The sequence below is a fragment of the Eretmochelys imbricata genome, chromosome 6 (genome assembly GCF_965152235.1).
Source record: "Eretmochelys imbricata isolate rEreImb1 chromosome 6, rEreImb1.hap1, whole genome shotgun sequence".
In the NCBI taxonomy this organism is placed as follows: domain Eukaryota; kingdom Metazoa; phylum Chordata; order Testudines; family Cheloniidae; genus Eretmochelys; species Eretmochelys imbricata.
The window spans coordinates 2,462,501-2,490,377 of record NC_135577.1 but is presented as its reverse complement, the minus strand read 5'-3'; the positions used below and the strand labels follow the sequence as shown (position 1 = coordinate 2,490,377).

Here is a 27,877-nt window from a genome sequence, read left to right as displayed (position 1 = left end):
AGCACTGTGATCAGGTTTTCTCCATGTCCGCTGAAGATAGGACAACAAGTAATGGGCTTAATCTGCAGCAAGGGAGATTTAGGTTAAATATTAGGAAACACTTTCTAACTGTAAGAGTAGTGAAGCTCTGGAACAGGCTTCCAAGGGAGGTTGTAGAATTCCCATCGCTGGAAGTTTCTAAGAACAGGCCAGACAAAAACCTGTCACTTATGACCTAGGTTTACTTGGTCCTGCCTCAGCACAAGGGGCTGGACTAGATGACTTCTCAAAGTCCCCTCCAGCCTGACCTTTCTGTGATTCTAACCCTCGCACCTTCTCTAACTCTAGTTCTTGTATCTCATGTCATATTTTATTAAATCATTCCAGATCCTGTGATTCGGTAGCAATGGCCACTGGTGACAAATACACGGCTATACGCACCAAACGCAAAGAGCTGATAGGAATCATTCAGAGAGACCCCGAGAGCGTCTTGGATGAGTTACTAGCCCAGTCCGTCATCACCGAGGAGGAGTATGACAGCTTGAACCAGCTACAAGACAAAGCGGCCAGAATTAGGAAGTTGCTGATTTACATACAGAAAAGGGGGGAGTCGACCTGCCGAGACTTTCTGGAGTGTTTAGAAATCTTATTCCCAGGCACAAATCGGCTTTTGCAACCTTCAGAATATGGTGAGTTGCATCTCTTTCCGATTTGGTTTCCTGCCGGAAGAGCCATTACACCAGTGCCCGAATGGCATGTTGCATTCCCTTGGTACATCAGTGCCAACTCTGTGGCTGAGCGATGGAGTGCACTAAAGCAGCTGTTCCACACACATGCGCTACCCAGAACGTGCTGGTTGTCCGGAGGCAGATGACTCTGGTTCATCCTTCTTTCCTACTTTTTTCTACAGGTGTCTAGGCCCATCTTGGCAAAGGAGAGCTTGGAAGTCTGTCAAAGCAGCTGGAAACAAAGGGGTTGGCCCAGCCTTGCTGGATCTACTTGGGGGGGGCTGCTACAAGTTGAGGTTGGCCTCAGAGATTGGGGTCACCAATGGGGGCGAAGCCGCCAGCCTCCAACTGGAGAGGAATGCCCAGAAGCAGGGAACAAGGCCGTTAGGCCATGGAGAAGAGGAGAAGTGGAAAGAAGAATTTGCAGGGAAGTAGGTGGGGAGAGAGAGGAGCAGAGCAGATAAAGAAGGAGATAAAATGAAAGCAAAAGGAAATTAATGAGACACTCTCTATTAAGTCAACACAATGAAAAAATCCTTGCTTCAAAGGACATTCAGACTTATAGTTCCCACGGGATTCATAACCTGGCTTCTTTGCTGTAGAGAAACTTTTGGATACATCTTTACTGTTGCATTGAAAGCAGAGTGATACTCAGATTTTCCATCCTGCAGTAAATTCTGATATTTCCACATTTGTCGGCAACCCAAATCAGGATGAAACATTGAGACTTTTATAGAAATTTTTTTTTTCAGTTTTACTGAAATGCTTTGTTTGGAGTCAGTTCAATATTTAACTGTTTTCCCATAGTGGCACATTGCCTGGTGGGAGTTGTAATTCAGAAGCCTGGCAGCCTCACGCTTCCTTATGCACTAGGCTTCCTCACTGTACTACATCTCTCATAATGCACTCAGCCATGTGCCCTTGTGCAGCTTTGTCAGAGGAAATAGCCCCATTGCAATATGGGAGATGTAGTCCTCCAAGGAGCCTAGTACACAGGTGAGACTCAAACTACAACTCCTATAAGGCAATGTGCTCCCATTACCAGCTTCTGGAAAACAGAGGCTAGGGACACCATCCCAGCCCTTCCTGGCTAATCCTCCATGAATTTTTCTAGTTCTTTTTTGAACCCTGTTATAGTCTTGGCCTTCACAACATCCTCTGGCAAGGAGTTCCACAGGTTGACTATGTGTTGTGTGATGCCTTGTGGAGGCAGATTAACTCTTAATCATAGAAATGAAGCGTTGGGCCTGGAAAGGACCTCAAGAGGTCACCATGTCCAACTCCTTGCACTGAGGCAGGACCAACTAAACAGTTGCTTGTCCAGTGAAGGGGATTCCACAACCTTCCTCAGATCCCTATTCCAGAGCATAACTCCCTGTATAGTTCTAAAGTTTTTCCTAATATCCAGCATCCATCAGAGATCCAACTGTTGACTTGCAAACACTGAGCTGATTAGCCACAGATCTGTGACAATCCAGTCTATCCAGCTTCCAGTGGGCAATAGCAACCTGTCTGTGCACTGCTATGGCTCGTGTCCTGGTGCTGAAGGGCTGGAGCAAATTCCTCACACAGCTCCAGGAATGCGGCCTGTGATGGGGACACACTCTCCTCTTGTGAGTGCCTCCTGTCAGACGGCTGTGATGCTGCAATCTCTTTTGCCCCACCCCTTGCGCCCCCTGTAGGTTGTTGACCTCACTCAGCGGGTCGTCAGTAGCTCAGCCCTCCAGCCAAGGAGGAGGAAATGGAGGAACAAACCCCTTCCGGAGGATTCGAATCCAAAGCAAACACCAAACAAAGTCTTCCAATCCCTGGCTCAGACTGGACTCAGCCCCACTGTGCTGAGGGGGCCTTCTCTCTTCAGCCCCTCTTGGGCTTCCTTAAATCTAGACCCCTGTCTGGGCTTCTAACGGAAACATACCCCCTTCTTGGTGCTTAGTCAAGAGCCCCACCAGGCCGGTCGATCTGCCCCCCCACCTTCAGCCCTGTCTCTGGGCCTCTTTTATATCTAGCCCCTTTTCTTGGGCTTTTAAACTAGCCGTGCCCCCTTTCTGGGGCTTAGGCCCCTCCAGAGCTGGCGGGTGGGCGGACCCGGGCCTCCAGGCTACTCTGGGTCCCAAGCCAGGGACCCTACACACCACAGCCACGTGCCGCTTCCTTTACTTGGCTGCTGCTTCGCTCCGTGGGCCTCTTCCCCCTCTGGAAGAGCTAAGCGCAACCCTGTCACGTGGCCTCTCTCCTGCAGAAGTTCTGGGCCTGTTGCTGGTTGTCTCAGGTCTGCCCGATGACGTGGTCCCAGCACTCTGCGCTTGTGAGCCTGGTCTAGGACAGCGGTCAGCATAAGGGAATCATCTAGCAATGGAAACTACATCAGCTGCCTCCCCCCTTTGCCATCTGCACGCAACTTGAGCGCTCTACTAAAGAAATGACGCCCGCCGCTTTCCCCTGGTGCCATGCCACTGCTAAAATGCCCTGTCTCTTCCTCTTCTTGCCACTCTGACAGCTGAATCGGTGCCAACATTTGGTACAGAAGGGCCTCGGTCCGAGATGCGGGCATGCTGTGGAACTGGGCCTTTAAGGGCTGAGCTTCTGGGATACAGAGCGCAAGCAGGGCAACGTGGAGATCTAGTTGTTGTTGGGCTCTGCCACCTGGAGCCGGAGCCAGAGCAAAGCAGATCATCTGCCAGCATCTTCAGCACGGAGTGATCACTGGACACCACACAGGCCTTGCACCGGGCTGGAATGAGGGACAGAATCCTGGAGTATGGCAGAATCTGTTTAATTTACCGACTTGCCAGGTTCATACCATTTCCACTCACTAGGAATTATATTGCGGGAGTTTGCTGGCCTAGGGATTATTTTGGGGCAGTTCTCTGGCCCGTGTTGTGTAGGAGGTCAGCCTACGTGATCACGGCGGTCCCTTCTGGCCTACAAGTCTATGACATTCTCTTGCAGTGCATTGTGGGAGCACAGTCTGCCAACGCGCTCCCCACTGTGGCCTGTGCCTCCCGAGACGTTTTTGTGGCATCCACGCGAGAGGAGCACCCCAACACAGACCGACAGCAACCCCTGCAGAACTCGCCTGCTAGTTGGGCACCTGGCAAACTTTCATAGGCTGTAAGGCCCGACAGGAGGGTTAGAACCTCCAATCTGACTTCCTGCGTAACACAAAGAGAATTTCCCCTAGTTCCTCTTGTATTGAGCCTTATAACTTGTGTTCGGGTACGGCGATTTCCAGAAAGGCGTCCAGTCTTGATCGGAAGACAACAGGAGATGGAGAATCCACCACTTCCCTGGGGAGTTTGTTCCCACGGTTAACGGCCCACACTGTTTAAAAAAATGCGTTCTTTATTTCTCCTTGGAGTTTGCCTGGCTTTAACTTCCAACGGCCAACCAGGAATTTCTTTATTGACTCGATTCACTTTTTGCCCTTGTGGCTTTATCATTTACAAATCTATGAAACTGAAACCAAAAGTAGGTAAGCTTTTCTGCACCATGGAAACTGAAAGCACTGACGTGACTTGGAGAAAAGTAAATACCAGCATTGACTCCACTGTAAAGCATAAAAATGATACAGCGGCATACTTGAAGCAGAACGGTCGTATTGTGCCAGATTTATAGAGCCTGAACCAGGAGTGGCGGAAGTGCCCGAAAGATGTGGGTGCCTGAACTGTGGCCCTGCCCCCCCCAAAGCCCCGCCCCAGCCCCACCCCTTCTTCCTGAGCTCCCACCCTGGCGCCATCCATTCCCAGCAAGGCCCCGCCCTCACACCGCCCCTGCTCCATGAACCTCCGCCCTTGTGCCATCCCTTCTTGCACCACCTCTTCCCCCCCCAAAACCCCGCCCGCCGCTCGCTCCTCTCCACCCCCTGCCTCCCGTCGCTCGCCCTTCCAGCCGGTAAAAAGTAGAAGGGCATAGTCCTCCCCCTTTTAACAGTGCGGGCGGGCATGGCTCCCTGGCCTCCCCTGTTCTGGTGCCCCTGGCCTGACCTCAAAAAGCAGTTAAAGATGCTGTTTTTTCTCCTTAGGGGAGGGGGGGGCTGATTAAACAAATCTGATATGCTCAATCAAATGAGTTTAACAGAAAATATTAATTTTAGGTCACAACATAGGTTGCCAACTTCAAATTTAGGTTTAAACAAATTTATTTTAACAAAGAAAACCATTGACTTTTTTTAAAAAAAAATGATTTCAATTAAAATAATCTGATTTTTAATTAAAATTATTATCCACCCTGACAGGAAAAAATCCTGCCCAACAAAACCCATGCTGAAGGCCATCTTTCCCCTCTTCTGTGCAATCTTTGTTTTTATTAATGCACGACCACCTCACATAATGCTGCGGTTACATGGATCTACACACGACAGCCCTAACGCAAAAGCAAGGGAGTGAAAAATGAAAACACCGAATGCCACAGACAATGCACGGCAACAGTCCCTTTCCAGAATCTTCTTCCCTCTATTCTATAGCTGACCAAACATTTTCCAATGGAATATTTTTCTGGCAGAAAATGCCATTTCATCAAAATCAGACTTTCTGCAAGAATGTGTCAATGTTGACAACATTTTGTTCTGAAAAAGGAAAACTTGAAAGGAAGCGTGTTCTGTTTTTACCTTAGCCGAAGGGAACGTTTTGATTTTTCATTTTGAAATGAATTTTCGTTTCATTTTTTATATTATGGAATCATTGAAATGTGGGGCAGGAAGGGACCTTGAGAGGTCCTCTATTCCAGTCCCCTGTGCTGTGGCAGGACCAAGTAACCTAGACCCTCCCTGACTGGTGTTTGTCCCACCTGTTCTTAAAAATCTCCGGTGATGAGGATTCCACAAACTTGCTTAGAAGCTGTTCCAGAGCTTAACTACCCTTACAGTTCGATCGTTTTTCCTAATATTTATCCAAAATCTCCCTGGCTGCCGATTACCCCATTGCTTCTTGTCCTACCACTGTTATATTATATTAATTATATTATATTTATAGTATTTGAAATGAAAAGTTGTGTCAAAACATACAATATACATTTTTAAATAGTCAATGTCAGAATGAAATATTTTGCTGTTTTCAAAACGCAGCTTTTTGACTGGACTTGGGTTTTTTTTTTCAAAAATTTCATTTCATGGGAAATTTGGAAATTTCGGGATCTCATTCTGATTCGGAACCAAAACAAATTTTGAGAGGCGGCATTTCCCGCCGTATGGAAACCCTGAGTTCCATCCAGCCCTGCTAAATTCATCACCGCCACAAGCAGACCAGACTTTCTGACCTATCCCACAGATCCTTCTCCCCTTCCTGTATGGTCCTGGAAAACCACACCCACGTGTGAACGTGTCTGAGCTAACAGACCCAACTCTCACAAATGCATCAACCTCGGTGTGGCCACGTCACCAGAGGGAGCCAAAGCGCCATATCCTTTAGTGTGCGTTGCACACGCCCCCTAGTGGAAGAAGCTCGTCCTAAACTCCAGTCCAAGTTCTCTCGTGCTGCCAACAACCTAGCCAGAGACATCTCATGACAATCACATTTGGGTGTTGTAAATGAAGCCTGAACACTGGGCGGCCTCAGTTTATAACGCAGGTTTGAGGATAATTACATCCTTGTAATGTATTTTATTATTTATTTATATTTAATAGAATCATTATTAGTATTTATTTGTACTTTTGGAGGGCCTAGGCGTTCCAGGCATGGGCCAGCACCCCAGTGCACCAGGTACTGTACATTCTTACTGTTTATTATTTGTAGTGTGCTCATCTACGAGGATGGCGACCTTGCGTTTCTGTGCCGTGAATGAAGCCAGAGCGTCACCACCTGGCAGGTAGAGGAAAGCGCCAAAGAGGCCGATCAAAGGAATCCCTCCGCCAAACGGTGCTCGGAGTGGGGAACCATACGGGGCTTAACAACATAGAGGACAGACACATGTGGCAGATATCATAGGCCAGGGCAGGCTAAACCCCCCCTGACCCAGGCTGGGGCCCCGCCCGTGTTGCGCCCCGAAGGCCCTCCGTCCCTCTCTACCTGAAGCCAGTGACGCTCCAGCTGGAGAGGCCCCCCGACTTGCTCTGGCCCAGGGCCCTGTGAAACCTTAATCCGTCTGTGGCCTTCACAACGTATATCAAGATTATGCATACATCTCTATATACAACCTGCACATCCTGACTCTCACTGGAGTCTCACCAGTTTTTATACGATACTTCACAAGACTCTGGTTGGCTAAATATTTTGACAATATCGGGTTGGATGCACCCTTCGCCAGTTGGCAGAATGGGGCTGTTAGAATCACATCTGTAAATATTCTCAAACTTAACGTAACTTTAGTCTGGGAATTTCCTAGAGCTGTGTGCTGCACCATTCATTAAGCAGGTTATATGAGTGTATGGAGATACATGAAGCAAAAGAAGACAATTTGCAATTGAATACCATTCACTTATTCCTCCTCTGTTTTTCTTGGTAGATTTTTTCAATCCGGAGCGAGATTCACGCACTGTGCGAGACCCAGAACCACGGGAGAGAGATTTTTTCAATCCAGAACACCATACAGAGCTGGAGGAAGAAGATGGTTTCAGTCCAAAGCAGGAACCGGAGACTCAGCGAGACCCTGAGCCAGAGAAGAAAGATGGTTTCAATCCAGAGCCCGATCCACAGCTGGAGGAGGAAGACGGTTCAAATCCAGAGAAGGAATCAGACATTGAGCCAGACCTGGAGACAGGTGGTTCAGATTTGGAGCAGGAATCAGAGACTCAGCAAGATCAAGAGCCCGAGGAGGAAGATGGTTCAAATCCAGAGCAAGAATTAGAGACGGAACCAGACCCTGAGCCAGAAGGTTCAAATTCAGAGCAGGAATCGGATACTCAGTGAGACCTAGACCCTGATGGAAAAAAACCATCACTCAAAAGATGTGTCCTCATAGGTGATTCATTCTATATCCATAGAGTCCACTTTTGACTGCCATGGGCTGCCCTTAGAGTTTCAACTGCTTAAAACCATTAATTCGCTCCATGAGCCCACTGATGGAGAAGAGCAATTCCCTTGCTCTTGCCAGGACTGCATTGTGAACTAGAAGGGGGATTACTTTGTAGCACTGTGTGTGATCAGAGCAGCACCACGATTTCGTCATCCATCGGGACATGGTGCCTGAGAACGTCCCTCGGGAAACTGCAGATGGGCTGGTCGAGATTTCCTGGTATTTCCCTGCTGGGAGGGAGAATTCAAATGCACCCACGTGAACCACGAATCCCACCCAGTGCAAATGGTCAGGAATTTCAGGGCACCGGCAGGACCGGTGGGAGGCCACAACCATTTCTCTAGCTGTGGCTCTTGCAACTGGCATCCAAGCCTTTGTCACCTCGCTATCAGACCCGGTCGGACACGGCACAGAATTCTCCGGCTAAGCAGGATGTCATTTCATGAGCCAAACCTGTGCTCTCTGACCCATAATGGCTGCCAGTTGGTTCCCAGATTGACTTCAAGATCTTGGTTAAACTGCCAGCTGGCGTAAGACCTACCAATTAATAGCTGTTTCTCTCCCTGTGATATCTGCTGCCATATCCACCCTCTGCCTAGGTCCCTTCTCACCCAGAGCTGGGAAGCTCAGATGCATTCTGCAGTGGTTCCCTCACTTGTCCAACGGTGGTGAATCTTTCCTCTCCAGGGCCTCATTCTTATCTCTTCTTCTGGCTGCTTCCTTATATTTTACCATCACTCCCTAGATGCAGCTCCCTTGCACATTCTTCACTGGATGTCACCAACTGTCATGTGGCCCAAATACCCATTTTATTAGCCCCATCTGAAGCCCTTCACCATCCGACCCACCCAAAAGAATTGGGTGACACTGGCCAATTTCCCCATCTCCCTCTTCATCCCATTATTCTCAGCCTGTAATAAATATAGTGAATAACTCCAGCCCTATTGACCCCACCCCTCACACACACTCTGATGGAGGTGAGGTTGCATCTTCAAACCAGTTCGATAATTTGCACTCACTGCTCCTATGAAGGGGTCGAGGACGAGTTCCAGAACTGCTCAATGCACAGTGGCAGTCAAAAAGGTTAACTATGTGTCAGGGACTATTAGGAAAGAGATAGAAAAATAAGAGAGAAAAATATTGTCATGCCACTACACAAATCCATGGGTTCAGAAAAGAGCAACCAAGATGATCAAGGGCATGGAACAGCTTCCATATGAGAAGAGATTAAAAAGATCAGAGCTGTTCAGCTTACAAAAAGAGACAACGAAAGGGGGATATGATGGAGGTCGATAAAATAAGGAACAGTGTGAGAAAAGGTAACGGAGAAGTGTTATTTACCCTTTCCCACAACACAAGAACCTGGGGTCACCCGAGGAAATTAACAGGCAGCAGGTTTAATACAAACAAGAGCTAGTACTTTTCCCACGCAACACACAATAAACCAGTGGAACTCATTGCCACAGGATGTTGTGATGGCCAAAAGTATAACTTGAGTTATTTCAAAAAACAACTGGATAAGTTCATGGAGGATAGGTCCATCAATGGCTATTAGCCAAAATGGTCAGGGACACAACCCCATGCTTGGAGCCGCCTTAAACCTGTGACTGCAAGAAGCCAGGAGTGGAAGGCAGAGGTGGATCACTCCATATTTGCCTTGTTCTGTACTCTCCATGAAGCTCTGTTACTGGCCACTGTCAGAGACAGGATACTGGGCTAGATTGATCTTTGGTCTGACCCACTAAGACAGCTCTTATGTTTCGTATGTAACCTCCCTCCTCTGATGGGTACAAACCTTCTTCTGATCTCCTGCCTCAGTTTATTCCTGGCCAGTTTATCCCCATTTGTTCTTGGGCCGACATTGTCCTTTAGCTTCATTAGCTCTTTTCCCTCCTTGGTGTTTGGCCCCCTACATATGGGATTTCCAGGGCAGTATGTTGGGAGAAGACAATTTCATCACATTTCTCCATTGTCAGAAGAGCTGGGTTGGAAAGCCAATAAGGCTGAATGGATCTAACTGAAACAATGGCACAGCCATCAGAGGGGCATTATCTTAGGGCTTGTGTACATGGGGGAAATAATTCAGATTAAGGTAGGGTGTGAATTTAAAAGCAGAATAGCTATTCCTTATAAACTCCATGTGTGGACACACTTAATCTGGAATAAGGTATCCTTGTTCCAGAATAAGCGTACTCCCACATGGAGTGAATCCGGAACAGTTAATCAGGAATAACTCCATGTGTAGACAAGCCGTAAATCTACATGGGGAGCGACTGAGGAATAGCTATTGAGGTTAATGTTCCCATATAGACAAGCACTGAGATGCTTTCCTTATCTGGAGTTAACTGGGAGCAGGCTTCTGGGCTTGCTAAAACAATGTAAATGGGTCTGCTCCTGTAACTGAAAAGTGAAGCTTACCTAACTTAGCTTGTAGTGAAGCAGAAGGTGGTTTGCCAGGAGTAGATTTTTATTGGCAAATGTCGATAAACGTTGGTTTCACCGTACACACACGAACCAATGCAAAAATATTTCCATCAGTAATAATCGAAATTTACAGAAAACTAAGAAAGATGCTACCTGAGAATGTGTGAGGGTTCGATTTAAGGCTATTAACTGTGTGCACTTTGACTTATGCAGTGTTGGTGTAGCCATATCGGTCCCAGGATATTTGAGAGACAAGGTGAGTGAGGTAATATCTTTTATTGGACCAACTTCCATTGGGAGCAGGAGAGAAGCTTTTGAGCTACAAAGAGCTCTTCTTCAGGTCTGGGAAAGGTACTCGGAGTGTAACAGCTAAATACAAGATCAAACAGATAATTTAGCATAAGTAGTTAGCACATCTGCCAAGGGACCATTCAAGGTGAAGTGGCCCATTAATACCCAGTGATACACCTGAGATATAGTGATGATATTTTCATCTTCTGAACGGACAACTTCAACTCCCTCATCGATTTCCACCACAACTTCAACAACCACCGCCCGTCCATTAAACTCGTTCTAGAACGGTCCCATATTAGCATCAACTTCCTGAATGCCACAATCAGCTTCAACAATGGAACCTGACAGACAACCATATATAAGAAACCCACGGATCACCACACCTGCCTTCATAGATCTAGTAACCACCCCAAATGCACCAAGACATCTGTTATCAACAGCCAGGCACTCAGATGCTCTGAGGAGAAAGTCCGTTATGTACACCTTAACACCCTCAAAACCGCCTTCACCAAACAAGGATGCTCCACCAGAGAAGTAGATCGCATCATGGAACGGGCCACCCAAATACCCCGAGAGAACCAGCTTCAATGCAGAAATAAAACCCTCTCTGACCACACGCCTCTAGTTGTCACCTACCAACCACGCTGGAATCCATACAGGGTAACCAACAACTATAACCCACTCTCAATGGGGACCCCATCCTGAAATAAATATTTCCTGAACCCCCTCTTCTGGCCCTCAAACAACCTCTCCAAGCTCATCATCAGAAGCAAGCTACCCACAGATGAGGACACACCAACTCAAAGTGGCACCAGACCCTGCCAGAACAAGAGATGCAACACCTGCAGACATTTCTCCACTGCTAAAATGATCAACACCCTCCACAAGACACCTTTCAAGATCCATGGGTCCTACCCGTGCCTATCACAACATGTGGTGTACCTCATCCATTTGCACTAAATGCTCCAATGACAACAGTTGGGTGAAACCAGACAGACAATCACTATACTCTCAGAGGAACTCACAAGGGAAAATGGTAAAACACAAGAACACCCTGTCACCTGTGGGTGAACACATGTCACAAAGCGATCACTCTCTATCTGACCTATCAGTCCCCATCCTCAAAGGAAACCTGCACCACACTTTCAAAAGAGGAGCCTGGGAGCTTAAATTCATAACTTTGCTCGATACAAAATCATGGACTGAACAGAGACACTGGATTTGTGGCTTATTCCAACAATCTGTAACCTGCTAACCCTGTTGTTCTGTCCTTTGACTAAAGGAGTGTGAACAGGCTGTTCCACCTTGAATGGTCCCTGAGGCTGAGAGTATGAGCTAACTATTGACACTGTACTATCTGTTTGATCTTCTATTTAGCAGTGACTCAGAGTACCTTTCCCACACCTGCAGAAGAGCTCTGTGTAGCCGGAGAGCTTGGCGCCCTCACCACCAGAAATTGGTCCAATAAATACCTCATCCGCCTTGTCTCGCTCACGTGCTTTGACTCGGGATGTTGCCAGTTTGTGTTTGAACGGTTGTACAGCCTGAACTTTTGGAATCTCAACCTCCACTGTCATTCAATTATTGTCTGACTCTCCACAATGTTGCACAACTGTGAAAATTTAAATTGATAAAAAAAAATTAAAAATGCTTAAAAACAAACATCGGGATGAGCTGTTGGAATTATTAAAAAAATTCATCCAAGCCTCATCATAAGACTGGATGACACCAGACACACCTGTTGGTTGGTTGGTTATTTCGAAACCATTTTTTCCTCAACTGTTTTGTTCCATTGGCTAATAAACCTATTTGTTTCCAGAAGGCTGTTTGATCCCTGGATGGCATTGGCCACAGGCTCCCAAAGGGAAGAGATGCAGGGTCCAGGTCGCTCTGCCCAGTAATAAGCAGCTGGCATAGACGGAATGTTGTTCCCATATCATCGATATAAGAGAAGGGAATTGCAAAATTACACCCAGAGCTGCGTGGGGGCAGGAGACCTGACCCGTGACGGTGTGAACTCAGAGAGAGTAGAAAGGGGACGGAAGTATACGCACATAACTGGGTTGGATGGACACACACAAACAGTGTACTTCCAGCTGCTACAAGAAGAGTGGGAGGGAGGCAGAAAAAAACACTCCTGGGGGACCCTCCCCAATAGAATATCTGACGGGCGGGATAGGAACAGCTCCCCCCCTGCACCCCCCGCTGTTTGGATAGTCCAGCAGGAGAGAATAGGCCCCGGCCCCAAAAGATGTCATGTGAACAGAGGAGAACCTCAACTTTCGTTTCTTGTTTAATATAGAAAGTTTCTTGCCTTCACTGGTGGCAGAAAAATGGCAAATTTCTCACCGGATCATTTTCTTTCCGTTACACCCTCAAGCAACCAGAAGAGCTCCTTCCCACAGAGAGGCCGAGAGCAGAGCTGCACGGCAGGGTCACTGTGTGTCATCCCGCACTTTTTTCCCCATGCCCCCCCATCAGCATCCACACTCATATGTTGAACTCCACTGCCATTCCCGCAACGCCCTGTATCCGTGTCCTCCGGCTTTTCACACGTCATGGATTCCAAGGCCAGGAAGGATCTTTGGGATCTCGTCTGATCCCCTCACTCCCCTCCCATAACACAGGCTAGAGAACTGCCCCAAAATAATTCCTAGAGCAGAGCTGTTAGCAAAACATCCAACCTTACCCCGCCCATTTCCCGGAACCCAATATGAGAGACAGACGCAAGGAGCTCCATCTATTTAGCTTAACAAAGAGAAGGGTAAAGGGGGGGTGACTTGATCCCAGTCTATAAGTACCTATATGGGGAACAAATATTTGATCATGGGCTTTTCAAGCTATCAGACAAACCTAACAATGTCCAATGGCTGGAGGTTGAAGATAGACAAATTCAGACTGGAAACCCGGGGCAAATTTTTAACATTGAGAGGAATTAACCACTGGAATGACTTCCCAAGGGTCATGGTGGATTCTCCATTACTGGCGATTTTAAAATCAAGCTGGGATGTCTTCCTGAAAGATCTGCTCTACTTCAAAGAGGAGTTAATTCGTGGAAGGTGCACAGCTTGTGTCTGACTAGATGATCACAATGATGCAAGGAACCGCAGCTCTGCCCTGCTCCCTCCGGCACAGAGTCACACGGCCTCGCCGCCTTTCAGAATCGGCACTTTTAATCAGTATCACAGCGAGATACACGTCCAGGGTCTGGTTCCCCCGGGCCACCCCCGAGGAGGGGAGTCAAACCCACATCCTGCCCCACCCCCACCCCCCTGAAATAAACGAGAAAGCGGGAAAACAAAAACCAGGGCTAGAATTGGCATCCGCCATGTGCCGTGGGTGGGTGGGGAATCCAGCATCCAGGCGCAACCATAATATTCTTCCCCTGTCCAAAGTGTGAAGGGGTGGGGCTGTTGAGACAGGTGGGGGAGCGATTCTGGGGCCATGCGCAGCAATAAAAGTCTTCCCCCCCACTCCAACGCCGTCCTTCGATTTGGTTTCTTGAGAAGAAGGGAATGAAACAAGGGTGAGAAAACGAGTGTGCAAGGTGCTGGCAGTGTGGAGCTACCAAGGGAGGTACATTCGCCGGGAAGCGTCCGTTGCCTTCAAAACCTGTTTGGGGTTGGTCGACCCAGGCCCCGCCCCACCGAATAAAGAATCCATTAGGGTGCTTCCGGGGGCGGGACTGGAATAACCAGCAGGAGGCGACGTCCCGTCCATAAGCTCAAAGTTCCCCCCCCCCCTCGTGGAGATGCAGGGAACCCAGGAGTCCGGGGCCGTGGGATCAGGGCCGTGGGTATCCAAGCACAGAGTGACGGGAAGCAAAGCCAATGTCCATGCGGAGGGGGCCACGGCCCAGGGAGAGGGGGGCGTCTCTAGATGCGGAAACTCTCCTCCTTGCCATCAATGTGTTTCAGACGGAGGTACACGTCGGTGCCGATGCCCTGCAGGGACTGGATGCACAGCGATCCCCCCAGGTACTCGGCATAGGCACGGGAGGTCGGCAGCCCGAAGCCGAACCTGTGGCAGAGACAGACAGATGGGGGGAGGGGGGCAGGGTAATCACATGGGAGTTATAGACTGAGACGGTCAGCTCTTTGGTCTACCATAATACACCTAATAAATAACGTACAGCACCTAGCACAACAGAGTTCTGGGCCATGACTGGGCTCTGAGGTGCTACGATAATACGCCTAATAATGTACAGCACCTAGCACAACGGGGTTCTGGGCTATGTCTGGGTTCCTAGGAGCGACTGTAATACACCTAATAACGTACAGCACCTAGCACAACGGGGTTCTGGGCCATGTCTGAGCTCTTGGGCACTACCAAAATATACCTAACAATATACAGCACCTAGGACAATGGGGTTCTGGGCCATGTCTGAGCGGCTAGGCACGACCGTAATACGCCTAAGAACGTACAGCACCTAGCACAACGGGGTTCTGGGCTATGACTGAGCGCGTAGGCGCTACTGTAAAACACCTAATAATGTACAGCACCGAGCACAATGGGGTTCTGGGCCATGTCTGAGCTCCTCGGCGCTACCGTAAAACACCTAATAACGTACAGCACCGAGCACAACGGGGTTCTGGGCTATGACCGAGCTCCTCGGCGCGACCATAACCACAGCTAATAAATAAGAATACACACCACCACAGGTGCCGACCCTGAGTGTGCTCGGGGGCTCAAGAACTCACAGGGAAAAAAACAGGGGGGGTGCTCAGCACCCACCACTCGCAGCTGTTTGGCCGGGGTGCCGCTCAGCTGTTTGGTAGCTGGCTGGAGGCACTTGGGGGAGGGCAGAGAGCAGCGGACGGTCAAGCGGAACCTCGGGGAAGGGGTGGAGCTGGGGGAAGAAAGGGGTGGAGGGAGGGCAGGGCCTGGGGGCTGAGCACCCACCGGGAAGAATAAAAGTCAGCACCCGTGCATGCAACATATTGTAAATGGCCAACACGGAGATGCTGTAGTGTGGTCCTGGCCCGGGAAGCAGGACGCCTGGGTTGTGAAGGAGCGGAGCGCGGTCTAGTGGGTTAAAGCATGGGGGGGCTGGGTCTCAGGACTCCTGGGTTCTAGCCATCCGCTCCAGATCTCCGTCAGACTCTCCGGGGCAGAGTCGCCGGGGAATCGTTCGACGACTCGTCTTTTCGTCGAAACACACGGGATGAACAAATTGGAACCGGACGAAACGTTTCGTCGTTTTCCCAAACGACAACGTTCCAATTTCCCCGATTGAAACCCCTTCGACCTTTGAGCTCATCAGACCGATCAGCTGGCGAAAACGGGTTGAAATCACAGAACGGTCGGACAGGAAAGGACCTCGAGAGGCCATCAAGTCCGGCCACTGTGCTGAGGCCAGGACTGAGTAAACCTAGACCCGCCCTGACAGGTGTTTGTCCCACCTGTTCTTAAAAACCTCCAATGAACATCCCCAGTGCTCCCAACCGGGGGTGAACTAGCCTTAACGTTAGAAAGTTTTTCCTAAGATCTAAACGAAACGTTCCAATGGACCCAAATCGGGGGTGGGGGGAATCGGCTTCTCAATCCGCGGACGTTGTCAAGATTTTGGTTCGCGGACGGTGAACCTCTTCAAACTCTCGGCAATACTGGCAGGCTGGGGAAAGCCTGTTCCGGCCCGGCTGGGCGGATCCCGGCTGAGGACCCGTTTAGGACGCCCCGTGGGCGGAGGATGCCGGGAATGCTACCATGCAGCTGGCAACGTGGCGGCTCGAAGCGCCGGACTCACCCATGCATCGGGCCCGACTGGCCGCTGTTGACCATGTCCACCATGTTCCCGAAGAGGGTGTTCATGCGGGGGTCTTGGGCGCTGGACTCCGCCGTGGTGAAGTGATAATCCGTCACCTTCTCCAGGTGCTCGTGGGGGATCCCGCCACCCCGGTCCGAAATCCTATCGGGGACGGGGAACGGGGTCCACTCAGTACCGGGCAGCCGACACACCACGGCTCACCCCACTTCCACCCATCTCGCTGGTCCCCGCCCGGGGCAGGATCGTCTATTCCCCAACGGAGACGCCCCATCCGGGCCCACCCGATTCTCAGCCAACATTTCCCCTTCTTAATTTCAGCCCCTGCCTCAGCCACCCCGGAGGGACCCCCGCTGACGTCACCGGGGGGGCGGGGTTGCAGCCGGCACACGGTACCTGATGATCAGGTCGATGTCGTTGTTGGCGATGGTGATGACAATGTCCGGTACATTGTACGGCGTGTCCAGGTGAGACTCCATGGTGGCCCTGGGGAAGGGGGAGAGTGAAAAATGTTGCCTAAAATCAGGCCCCACCCTGCCTATCCGCCCAGTGCCCCCTAGCGGGGAAAGGCCCCGTGTCCATTCCCCACCCCCCTGAGCCAGCCAGTCCCCTGCCCTGGGGCTAGATCAGAGCTGGCGCCCCCTAAAGAGGAAAGGCCCCATGTCCCATTACCCGCCCCCCTGAGCCAGCCCCTTTGCCATGCACTGGGTGGACGGCGGAGCTCACCTCATGGCGTTCTTGAGCAGCTCCGGCAGGATGTAGTCGAGGGGCATGGGGATGAAGGGGAAGCGAGCAGCCACATGCCCATTGATCCGCACCCGCGGGGCGTTCCCGTACTTGTGCTCACACAGACGCCTACACCCAGGGAAAGGGGGGAGGAACAAACCATTAGCCAGGCTGGATTGGTCACTCAACCTCCCCACTGCACCGGATCAAACCTGATTCCGACTCCCCCCGATCTAATCCACCAGATGCCACGCCCCTGCCAAAACTGGAGAGAGAACCCAGGAGTCCTGGCTTCTAGCCCCCGCTACTCTAACCACTAGACCCCACTCTTGTTTATATGGACAGATGTCCCCTTCCATTCAGGATGAATGAACATCCCCAGTGCCCCAGCCATATCTCAGGGAGTTCCCTAGATACACGCAGCAGCCAATCATCTACCCTTAAAAGATCTATTCATAAAACCGGGGTGATTTTTCCAGACACATCTCAGCCGGTTAGTGGTTAAACAAGAACAGCAGGATCTCTGCAAGCCACCAACTGAACGGGAGAAGGGAACCACCCCGTACGAATCCACCTGCAGATCCAGCGGAGCGACACTTGGAGGAAGAAGACATTTCCTCCGCTCTCCCGCCACACTACACGTAAATCGGAGCAGGGCGAAATGTAACTCCAGGCTGCCTCCACCAGTTGGTGCCACAGACCGTCATTATTCCATACCTTGCAAAATCCACCCACTTCTCAATGATTTTCTTCGGGGAGAGACGGGTGCAGATGATGCCCACGAAGTCCGGCTGCCAATCAGACAGAGACCACCAATCAGGCAGGGCTTTAACCCGTGCCCCATGCCCTGCCCCCCGCCCCGAGCCAGCCAGTCCCCCGCCCTGGGACCGGAGAGGAGCCAGCGCCCCCTAGAGGTGAAAGGCTCCATGTCCATTACCTGCCCCCCGAACCAGCCAGTCCCACACCCTGGGACCAGATGAGAGCCAGCGTCTCCCAAAGGGGAAAGGCCCCATGTCCATTTCCCGCCGCTCTGAGCCAGCCAGTCCCACGCCCTGGGACCAGAGCCGTGCCAGCACCCCCTAAGAGGGAAGGCTCCAGACCCAAGCAGGGTGGTTCCATAATATATTATGAATTTCCAGGTGGCCGACTCTAATCCGTTGGGGGCAGCCAGCTATTTCGCGTGTGTTGCCCATTCTAGGGCGGCAGGGAGCCGAGGGGAATGGGTGAGCAGAGGCCGGGCCGTACCTTTTCCTCGTGCAGCGCCAGGTGATGGATCGCCAGCATCCGGATCCCCAGCCGGGAGGTGAGCATCTTGTCTAGGAAATAGCGGATGACCTTCTCATCCTGATACGGGAGGAGAACAGCAGCGAAGGGGTTAACAGACAACAGCTCAACAAAGACGTAGAGAGGACTCGGGGACCTGGCCTGCTGTGCGATGTTGGACAAGTCATGTCCCCGCTTCGTGCCTCAGTGTCCCTATCTATAAAATGGGTATAAAGATCCTGGCCTCCTTTGTAAAATGCTTTGAGATCTACGGATGGAGAACGCGGGTTAAGTACAAGGAATCAGGACTGTGCTGAGACCAAGGCGACACACAGAACCAAAGCCAAATACTTCCGTATGGCTCGGACAGACAGGGTTATTTATGAGTAATAACCAGAGACAATAAATGGATAAAAATTTTAAAAAGCTTCAAAATAAACATCGATATTCTCCATGGAAGCCGCAAACAAATAAAAATGGAATTCCGCCAAGCCTAGACATTGACAAGTGGCTTAAAATATTGAATGATTATTCAAAAATAATCATAAATGCAATCAGCATAATGGGATTTAAGGAGCTAATACAATGCAAGAGAAAATCAACAAGAATCAGTAAAAGATTAGTAAAAGATGAATACTGATGATTGGAAATGAGTGTAATGGGGGGGAGGAATACTGAAATAAGGATAATTAATCCAAAATAACAATAAATACAACAAGCATAAGGGGAATTAATAATTGATAATAAAATCTGTATTTACCAGTTAGTAAAATATTAAATTACCAACACAGAACATGATGATTTAGACATAAGTAGGTGGAATATTGACAAAAATCCGGAAACGATGATAATTAGTCATCAATAATAATAACAGACATAAAAGATACTAGCAAAAATGATCGTTCTAAATAATAATTAATAAGCATTAACTCAGCAGTGACAGTGCGGGTTATAATCATTCCAAGTGCTCACGTAGTACTTTTCATCAGCAAACGTCATTTTACAAAGGATGGTATCTGTCTCATTCACAGATGGGGAAAACGACACACCAATAGGGGACGTGACTTAACCAGGCTCACCCAGCAGAGCGCATAGCAGAGCTGGGAATGGAACCCAGGAGTCCTGGCTCTCTGCCCCCGTACGCTAACCTACTAGACCCCACTCCCCTCCCAGAGCCAAGGAGAGAACCCAGGAGTCCTGGCTCCCAGCCTCCCCTGCTCTAACCCACTAGATCCCACTCCCTTCTCAGAGTTTGGGATAGAACCCAGGAGTCCTGGCTCCCAGCCCCCCCCCCCCCCCCCCGCTTGAACCCTTCTCACAATCCCAGCCCCCCAATACCTGGATGTGCTTACGACACTCCCGCACCCCCTCGGCCAGCAGCGTCACCACGTCCTTATGATCATCCAGCAGCTGCCGGACCAGCTTGCAGTACTGGGCTTCTGCCTCTTGGTCCTTGATCTGGGAGGGGGACAGGACGGAAGGGACATGAACCTGTGTGGAAGTCAGCACCCCCTGGAGGGGAAAGGCCCCATGCCCCGGATCGGAGCCGGTGCCCCAGAGAGGGGTAAGGGCCATGTCCCATTTCCACCAAACCATCAGCATATGGTCAATTTATTGTGTCACCTTAGCCATATAGATCAAAGTACAGAACAGAAAGAAAGAAAGAAAGAAAGAAAGAAAGAAAGAAAGAAAGAAAGAAAGAAAGAAAGAAAGAAAGAAAGAAAGAAAGAAAGAAAACTTAGATCGATCGATCATTCATTTGAGATACTGGATGGTGCATTCAGAGGTGGATGGAGGGATGGATCCAGTTGAGATAGATGGCTGGTGTGTACTGATGGATGGATGGATCCAGTCAAGACAGACAGATAGCAGGTATGGGGTGGATGGATTCAGCCAAGATACATGGCTCACATCTACAGGGATGGATGGATGGATGGATGGATGGATCCAGTTGAGACCACCGGATGACGTACAGGGAGGGATGGATGGAGGGATTGACGGATGGATGGATCCAGTTGAGATACATGTACAGGGATGGATGGCGTGTACAGGGATGGATGGCGTCTGCAAGGGCGGATGGAGCAGTGTGGGGTTGGGTGGATGGAGATGTAATAACCTAGATTATCCTGACCCTCCCTGCAGATATTCTACCCTTCGCTCGATTGGCCCAGGCACAGGATCAGTCGGCAATGGGGGAAGGGAACGTATAACCTGTTCTCGTATTTTAACTAGCGCTTTGGGTGCTGAGGGCAACCCGATAATCGACTACTCACCGTGGGGAATTCGCTCAGCATCTGGAAGGCTCGGATGTACAGCTCATGCTGAAGGACGGAAAAACGAATAAGCGTCAAGCGAGGCAGGGAAACACTGACTGGCAGCAGGGTTCACCTGATAGCGCACAGGACTCCTGGGTTCTCTCCCCAGCCCTGGGAGGGGAGTGGGGGCTAGTGGGTTAGAGCAGGGGGGGCTGGGAGCCAGGACTCCTGGGTTCTAACCTCAGCCCTGGGAGGGGAGTGGAGGCTAGTGGGTTAGAGCAGGGAGGGCTGGGAGCCAGGACTCCTGGGTTCTAACCTCAGCCCTGGGAGGGGAGTGGAGGCTAGTGGGTTAGAGCAGGGAGGGCTGGCAGCCAGGACTCCTGGGTTCTATCCCCACCCACACTACAACCGCCAGATCCCCCCTGTGTCCCCTTCCCCCTCACGGTGTTCCTCAGCTGTGCCCCCGCTCGGGTACGTACCACGTGGAGAATGGTGGGGTTGCATCCGATGATGAAGGGGAGGCTGCGGAAGCCCTTGATGCGATGGGCGATGCGGACGGGCAGCTCGCGGTGAAGGTAATGGGCACTTTTCTACAGGAGGAAGAACTCAGAGTGTTATTGACCGGGGTCAGGGGACAGTGGCCAGAGCAAAGGGACTGGGAGCCAGGACTCCTGGGTTCTCTCCCCTGCTCTGGGAGGGAAGTGGGGTCTAGTGGTTAAAGCAGAAGGGGCTGGGAGCCAGGACTCCTGGTTTAATCGAACTAAAGAGGTAAGGTGCTGATCCTATGTCTGTGCCTAATTCTGTTCTTCCTCCCTTAATCCCGACCCCCTGCAATCAACCAGTCCGAACTCTCCTTCGCTTTCTGTCTTAAACTGTTTTGAAGAAAAATTTCACGGCTGTTCCTCAGCTGCCCCCACCCCAGAGGTGGCTGCATCTCAGCGCTGGGTGAGCCATTCCTGTGCAGAGACTGGGATGAAGGTTGTTAAAATCCCATCAGTTCATTTAATGGGGTAGGACGTAACACGCCGGGCGATCTGCCTGGAAACAGCCAGCACACCCTCAGGCCTGGGCAGACTGGAGAACTGTGCTGAGCAACGAGGCAACGAGTGTGTCAGTTCTCAGCTGCACACACAGTGGGAGAGAACCCAGGAGTCCTGGCTCCCAGCCTCCCTGCTCTAACCCACTAGACCCCACTCCCCACCCAGAGCTGAGGAGAGAACCCAGGAGTCCTAGCTCCCAGCCCCCCTGCTCTAACCTACTAGACCCCACTCCCCTCCCAGAGCTGAGGAGAGAACCCAGGAGTCCTGGCTCCCAGCTCCCCCTGCTCTAACCCACTAGACTCCACTCCCCTCCCAGAGCTGGGAAGAGAACCCAGGAGTCCTAAGAGATCCCAGCCCCCCCTGCTCTAACCCACTAGACTCCACTCCCCTCCCAGAGCTGGGGAGAGAACCCAGGAGTCCTAAGAGATCCCAGCCCACAGGCTGAATGAGGCACTGGCTAGGTGTGCCCTGGCATCTGTCCTGCTCAGGAGATGCTGGCACCCATCTGTTGGCATCTTTAGGGCTGCTTCCATCCCTCCCTCACAGGACCCAACCTGCAGCCTGCAGCTCCTCCCCACCAATTCTAGCAGAACTAGAGTCAGAGTGGCTAGGAGCCAAGACTCCTGGGTTCTCTCCCTGGCTCTGGGAGGGGAGTAGGGTCTAATAGTTAGAGCAGGGGGCTGGGAGCTGGGACTCCTGGGTTCTATTATTAATTCCCTGCGTGACTGTGTAATCCTTCCCCCCGACCCTTACTCTGTGCCTCAGTTTCCCCTGCATGTATAACAAGGATAGCACTTTTTTCCCCTCTGGTAAAGTGGGGTTCAGTTGGAGCTCTCAGATGGGCCAGGCGGGGGCATGCTGGGGGGCTGTGCCGGTCCACAGCTTACCAGGAGGTGGCTGCCATCCTGCGACCGTCCCGAATACAGCATGGTGGTGGGCGTCAATCTCACAGACGGCTGGGAGAGAACATGAAGGAGGCAGATTAGTGAGGGGTCCAGAGCGCCCCCTGAGGGCAGAGGGGGGATCAGCAGGTGGAGCATGGCAATACATCTGTAAGGCACAGCCACGCCCAGGTGGGGCATGGGGGGTGGGTCTGTGGGGTGCCCACAGGAACAGAAGAGAGAGAGGGAGGGAGTGTGAGATGGGGAAAGAATGGGACAGGAAAGCCGAGAGAATGAAGGAGGAAGAAACAAAAAAGGAATGAGAGGGAAAGTGGATGAGGAAGAAAGGAAGGAGAAAGAGGAAGAGAAAAGAGTGAATGAGGAAAAAAAAGAAAAACAAGAATGCATGAGGAAGAAATAAAAGGAGCACGAGTGAGGGAAAGAATGAATGAGACGGAAGAAAAAGGAGAGAAATAGGATTGAATGGGGGAGAGATGACAGGAAACAGAAAGGAGTGAATGAAGGAATTAAAAAAGAGAAATGGAGAAAGAAGACTGAATGAGGAAGAAACAAAAAGGAGGGAAAAGATGGTGAAAGAAGCAGAGCAGAGGGAGAGAAAAGAACCAGACAGCAAGAACGGAGGAGGAAAGGGCTTGATTCCATTCCTCAGAAAACGCCCACACGGGGCTGGACCCCCCGCCTCCCGAGGGGACCCCCACACAGACACCCCCCAAGCCAGGGGACCCCCACACGGGGCTGGACACCCCCCAAGCCAGGACATTACACACACACAGGACAGCCAAGTGTCAGGGTTGGGGTTCAGGAAGGGGCAGCTCGGGGAAGGAGGAATTGGAAACCCCGATGCAGCGAACACCACCAGGCTCTGACACAGTGGGGGGACAGCAGGCTAGATGGGCCCGTGGGTCTGTTCCGGGGCAGCAGGGAGGGGGCAAGATCCCAGGCTAGATGGGCCCGGGGGTCTGATCCAGGTGGCAGAGAGGGGGCGGGATACCAGGCTAGATGGGCCCTTGGGCGAACCCCGGACTTGGTCGTGCCAAACACCTGCGCTGGCAGTCCTCGCGGCTTTCGCTGCCAGGAGGCACATGGGAGCCCAGACCTGCTGCTGGGACCAACGCCCCAGATTCCCCGGTGATGAGCCAGCACCCGCCGCGGGGGGCAGAGCAGCTACAGCCGTCCGGACGCCTTCAATCTGCAGCGCCTGGAAGGGCCGGGTGGGTAACGGCTCCCGTCCCCCAGTCTGTTCCCTTGTGCGGCTGTTCCCCAGCTGCCCCACCCCAGAGGTGGCTGCATCTCAGCACCAAGCGCGCCGACCTCGTTCCTCAGGAACTGGGTCTCACAATTCAGCCCCGGCTTTCAACGGGCCGGGGCCCGGGATCCGGGCCTCCCCTGGCTGAGGTGTGGGCTCTTGAGAGAGGAAGAGCAGGAGTTGCCATGGATACCTAGGCAACCGAGAGGGTTGCCACGGCAATACTGCTACCTGCCCAGCAACGGGGAAGGGGTTTTCAAAGGATGCTAAATGGAAAAAGCAAACAGGAAATCAAAAGTAGCGAATGCAAGGCCGGGGGGGGGGAGGGGGGCTTCTCATCGGCCTCTTCAAGTCCGGGTCAGAGTCGGCGCCCCATAGAGGGAACAGGCCCCGGGCCCCATTCCCCACGCCCATGAGCCAGCCAGTCCCTGTGTCTGGAGCCAGATTGGAGCTGGCGCCTCCTAGAGGGGAAAGGCCCCTTAATTTCTGTCTCCGGCCTATTTCACTAAACCCAGATTAATACCGCCTGGACTGGCAATGCATCCCTTCTTCTGTGGCACGTGTGTGCGTGTTTTATTTGCCAGCAGCTTCGTACCTGGAGAGCGGCTGAAATTAATATTATTAAACTCCCCTCTAGTACAGGGGACGGGCGGTAATTCTTCAGCACGTGGCCTGGTTTCTCTTGAGTAAATATTTGGCTGCTTAACGCTGGCTCACGCTGCCAAGCTTCTGCTCCCCGCCCGCTCTCCCCTTCCTATTTAACACAATGGGACCGACTTACCCCGCTGCACATCCATTGTAGCAGGGAATGAATCTGGGTGACTAGCTGCTGTGCAGCGTGGGGGAAAGGAGCCAAGAGAGGAACAGATGACTCTCACACAAGAAATGGGTCGCCCAGTGCGGAGATGCAGCCACCTCTGGGGTGGGGCAGTTGGGGCCCAGCCGTGCAGCAAGGCCATAGGGGGTCGGCTCAGCTGGCGCTGAGATGCGGCTGACTCTGGGGCGGGGCACGGCAGCCGGCTAAGACGTGCAGGGCTTTGGGACAAGAAGTGAAAAGGAATCCTGTGTCCAATTGAAAGAGCAGAAGGGAATTTGGGAGAGTAGAGTGGAGTCCCCAGAGCTGGAATTTGGCCAGGATCCCAGGATGAATGAGCCCCACCCGGCTCTCTGCAGCACAGCGCCCCCTAGCGCCACACTGAGGCATTGAAGCCAGAGGAGAACACCCTCTCCCACACCCCCTGCAGCACAGCACCCCCTAGTGCCACCCACTGGGCTTGCCTCAGTTTCCCTCCTGACTGAGCCAACGCCCCTCACCTTCTCCGCTGCGATGTCAATGGCCGACTGGTTGTAGAAGGAGGTGACTGTCTTGGATCGCTCTCGGGCCAGCTCCACATGGTGGTTATCCATGACAGAAGTGGACCGGTACCGGAGGGCCGGGGACAGGAGCCAGTTCACGGAGGGGGCCCGGTTGCCCGTTCCCCCCAGCTCCACCCTCAGCAGAGCTTTCCACAGCATTTTCCTGCCTTCACAGACACCTGGAGATGACAGACAGGAAGGTTCAGAGCAAATCTGGCACTGGGATGCGACTGCCTCTGGGGTGGGGCAACGGACGAACAACCAGACATAACACCACACAGGGATGGCTTGCCTGGGGCTGAGATGCACCACCTTTGGGGTGAGGCAACTGGGGGAAATTTCTGCGCTCAATGGGGCGGTCTGGGCAGCAACCGTGGGCCCAATCGTGGTTAGGAACTCTTAGCTGCTCTCATAATAGACGGCCTCCGGAAGTCACTTACCTCAGGTGAACTTGGTTATTTTGTGGAGGTTTCCTTCCTTGCCAACAGCGGGGAGCGCCGTTTCCATCTAAAAGAAAAGAGACACACAGTGGGGATTTCACATCGTCATGAAGAGATAATAATTCGCCCCCAGGACTCCTGGGTTCTATTCCCCTGCTCTGCTCCAGCTTCCTGGAGGCATCCCGGGCCAGTCGCTGCACCTCACTTTCCCCATCTGCACAACTTGGGGATTGATCCTGCCTTTGTCGGTCTGAATGGTAAATGCTGCGAGGTCGGGACTGCCTCTCCCAGGGGTCTGCGCTGTGCCAGGCATGATGGGGCCCCCATCTCAGGCAGGCGAAGGGTCTATGCAGCATCCGGTGTGACGGGGACCTTGATCTCGGTTGGAACGGGTGCGGGGGGGGGGGTGTCTGTGCAGTGCCCAGCACGACAGGGACCTTGCTCAGGGTAATAACCTCTGGGTGTACTGAGAAATTCCAAAAGAGAGAATGTGTGGATTAAACAGGGTGAGTGACAGACAGAAGGGTGTTTACGGGATGGAGGGGGGGGTGTATTGGGGATAGATAGATAGATAGATAGATAGATAGATAGATAGATAGATAGATAGATAGATGGATGAGAGGGGTGTATGGGGATAGATAGATAGATGGATGGATGAGAGGGGTGTATGGGAATAGATAGATGGATGGGTGAGAGGGGTGTATGGGGATAGATAGATGGATGGATGGATGAGAGGGGTGTATGGGGATAGATGGATGGATGGATGAGAGGGGTGTATGGGGATAGATAGATGGATGGATGGATGAGAGGGGTGTATGGGGATAGATAGATGGATGGATGAGAGGGGTGTATGGGGATAGATAGATAGATAGACAGATGGATGAGAGGGGTATATGGGGATAGATAGATAGATAGATGGATGAGAGGGGTGTATGGGGATAGATAGATGGATGAGAAGGGTGTATGGGGATAGATAGATAGATAGACGGATGGATGAGAGGGGTGTATGGGGATAGATAGATAGATGGATGGATGAGAGGAGTGTATGGGGATAGATAGATAGATAGATAGATGGATGGATGAGAGGTGTGCATGGGGATAGATAGATAGATAGATGGATGGATGAGAAGGGTGTATGGGGATAGATAGATAGATAGATAGACAGACAGATAGATAGATAGATGAGAGGGGTGTATGGGGATAGATAGATAGATAGATGAGAGGGGTGTATGGGGATAGATAGATAAGTAGATGGATGAGAGGGTGTATGGGGATAGATAGATAGATAGATAGATAGATAGATAGATGGATGGATGGATGAGAGGGGTGTATGGGGATAGATAGATGGATGGATGGATGAGAGGGGTGTATGGGGATAGATAGATGGATGGATGGATGAGAGGGGTGTATGGGGATAGATAGATGGATGGATGGATGAGAGGGGTGTATGGGGATAGATAGATAGATAGACGGATGGATGAGAGGGGTGTATGGGGATAGATAGATAGATAGATGGATGGATGAGAGGGGTGTATGGGGATAGATAGATAGATAGATGGATGGATGAGAGGGGTGTATGGGGATAGATAGATAGATAGATGGATGGATGAGAAGGGTGTATGGGGATAGATAGATAGATGGATGGATGAGAGGGGTGTATGGGGATAGATAGATAGATAGATGGATGGATGAGAGGGGTGTATGGGGATAGATAGATAGATAGATGGATGGATGAGAGGGGTGTATGGGGATAGATAGATAGATGGATGGATGAGAGGAGTGTATGGGGATAGATAGATAGATGGATGGATGAGAGGAGTGTATGGGGATAGATAGATAGATAGATGGATGGATGAGAGGTGTGCATGGGGATAGATAGATAGATAGATGGATGGATGAGAAGGGTGTATGGGGATAGATAGATAGATAGATGGATGGATGAGAAGGGTGTATGGGGATAGATAGATAGATGGATGGATGAGAGGGGTGTATGGGGATAGATAGATAGATAGATAGATAGACAGATAGATAGATAGATGAGAGGGGTGTATGGGGATAGATAGATAGATAGATGAGAGGGGTGTATGGGGATAGATAGATAAGTAGATGGATGAGAGGGTGTATGGGGATAGATAGATAGATAGATAGATAGATAGATGGATGGATGGATGAGAGGGGTGTATGGGGATAGATAGATGGATGGATGGATGAGAGGGGTGTATGGGGATAGATAGATGGATGGATGGATGAGAGGGGTGTATGGGGATAGACAGATGGATGGATGAGAGGGGTGTATGGGGATAGATAGATGGATGGATGGATGAGAGGGGTGTATGGGGATAGATAGATAGATAGATAGATGGATGGATGAGAGGGGTGTATGGGGATAGATAGATAGATAGATGGATGGATGAGAGGGGTGTATGGGGATAGATAGATGGATGAGAAGGGTGTATGGGGATAGATAGATAGATGGACGGATGAGAGGGGTGTATGGGGATAGATAGAT

General features: G+C 51.1%; 2 protein-coding genes across 2 annotated transcripts in view; one reads left to right on the top strand and one right to left on the bottom strand.

Moving 5' to 3' along the window:
- The first annotated feature begins 385 nt into the window (after positions 1-385).
- Positions 386-7,552, top strand: LOC144266938 (uncharacterized). The gene is made up of 2 exons (XM_077820525.1): positions 386-668; positions 7,149-7,552. The coding sequence occupies exons 1-2, from the start codon at positions 386-388 to the stop codon at positions 7,550-7,552; spliced, it is 687 nt and encodes a 228-aa protein (XP_077676651.1).
- A 5,094-nt stretch (positions 7,553-12,646) lies between these two features.
- The window catches only part of BCKDK (branched chain keto acid dehydrogenase kinase), a 22,640-nt gene continuing 7,409 nt past the window's right edge, over positions 12,647-27,877 (bottom strand). Inside the window, exons 2-13 of the mRNA XM_077820523.1 lie at positions 25,369-25,435; positions 24,887-25,107; positions 22,312-22,380; positions 20,864-20,974; positions 20,403-20,450; positions 19,468-19,587; positions 18,112-18,210; positions 17,584-17,657; positions 16,867-16,995; positions 16,537-16,626; positions 16,123-16,284; positions 12,647-14,396 (exon numbers count right to left, since the gene is read on the bottom strand). Of these exons, the coding sequence (XP_077676649.1) occupies positions 14,252-14,396; positions 16,123-16,284; positions 16,537-16,626; positions 16,867-16,995; positions 17,584-17,657; positions 18,112-18,210; positions 19,468-19,587; positions 20,403-20,450; positions 20,864-20,974; positions 22,312-22,380; positions 24,887-25,087 (1,248 nt within the window). The 5' untranslated portion in view covers positions 25,088-25,107; positions 25,369-25,435 and the 3' untranslated portion in view covers positions 12,647-14,251. The remainder of the gene's footprint in view (positions 14,397-16,122; positions 16,285-16,536; positions 16,627-16,866; positions 16,996-17,583; positions 17,658-18,111; positions 18,211-19,467; positions 19,588-20,402; positions 20,451-20,863; positions 20,975-22,311; positions 22,381-24,886; positions 25,108-25,368; positions 25,436-27,877) is intronic.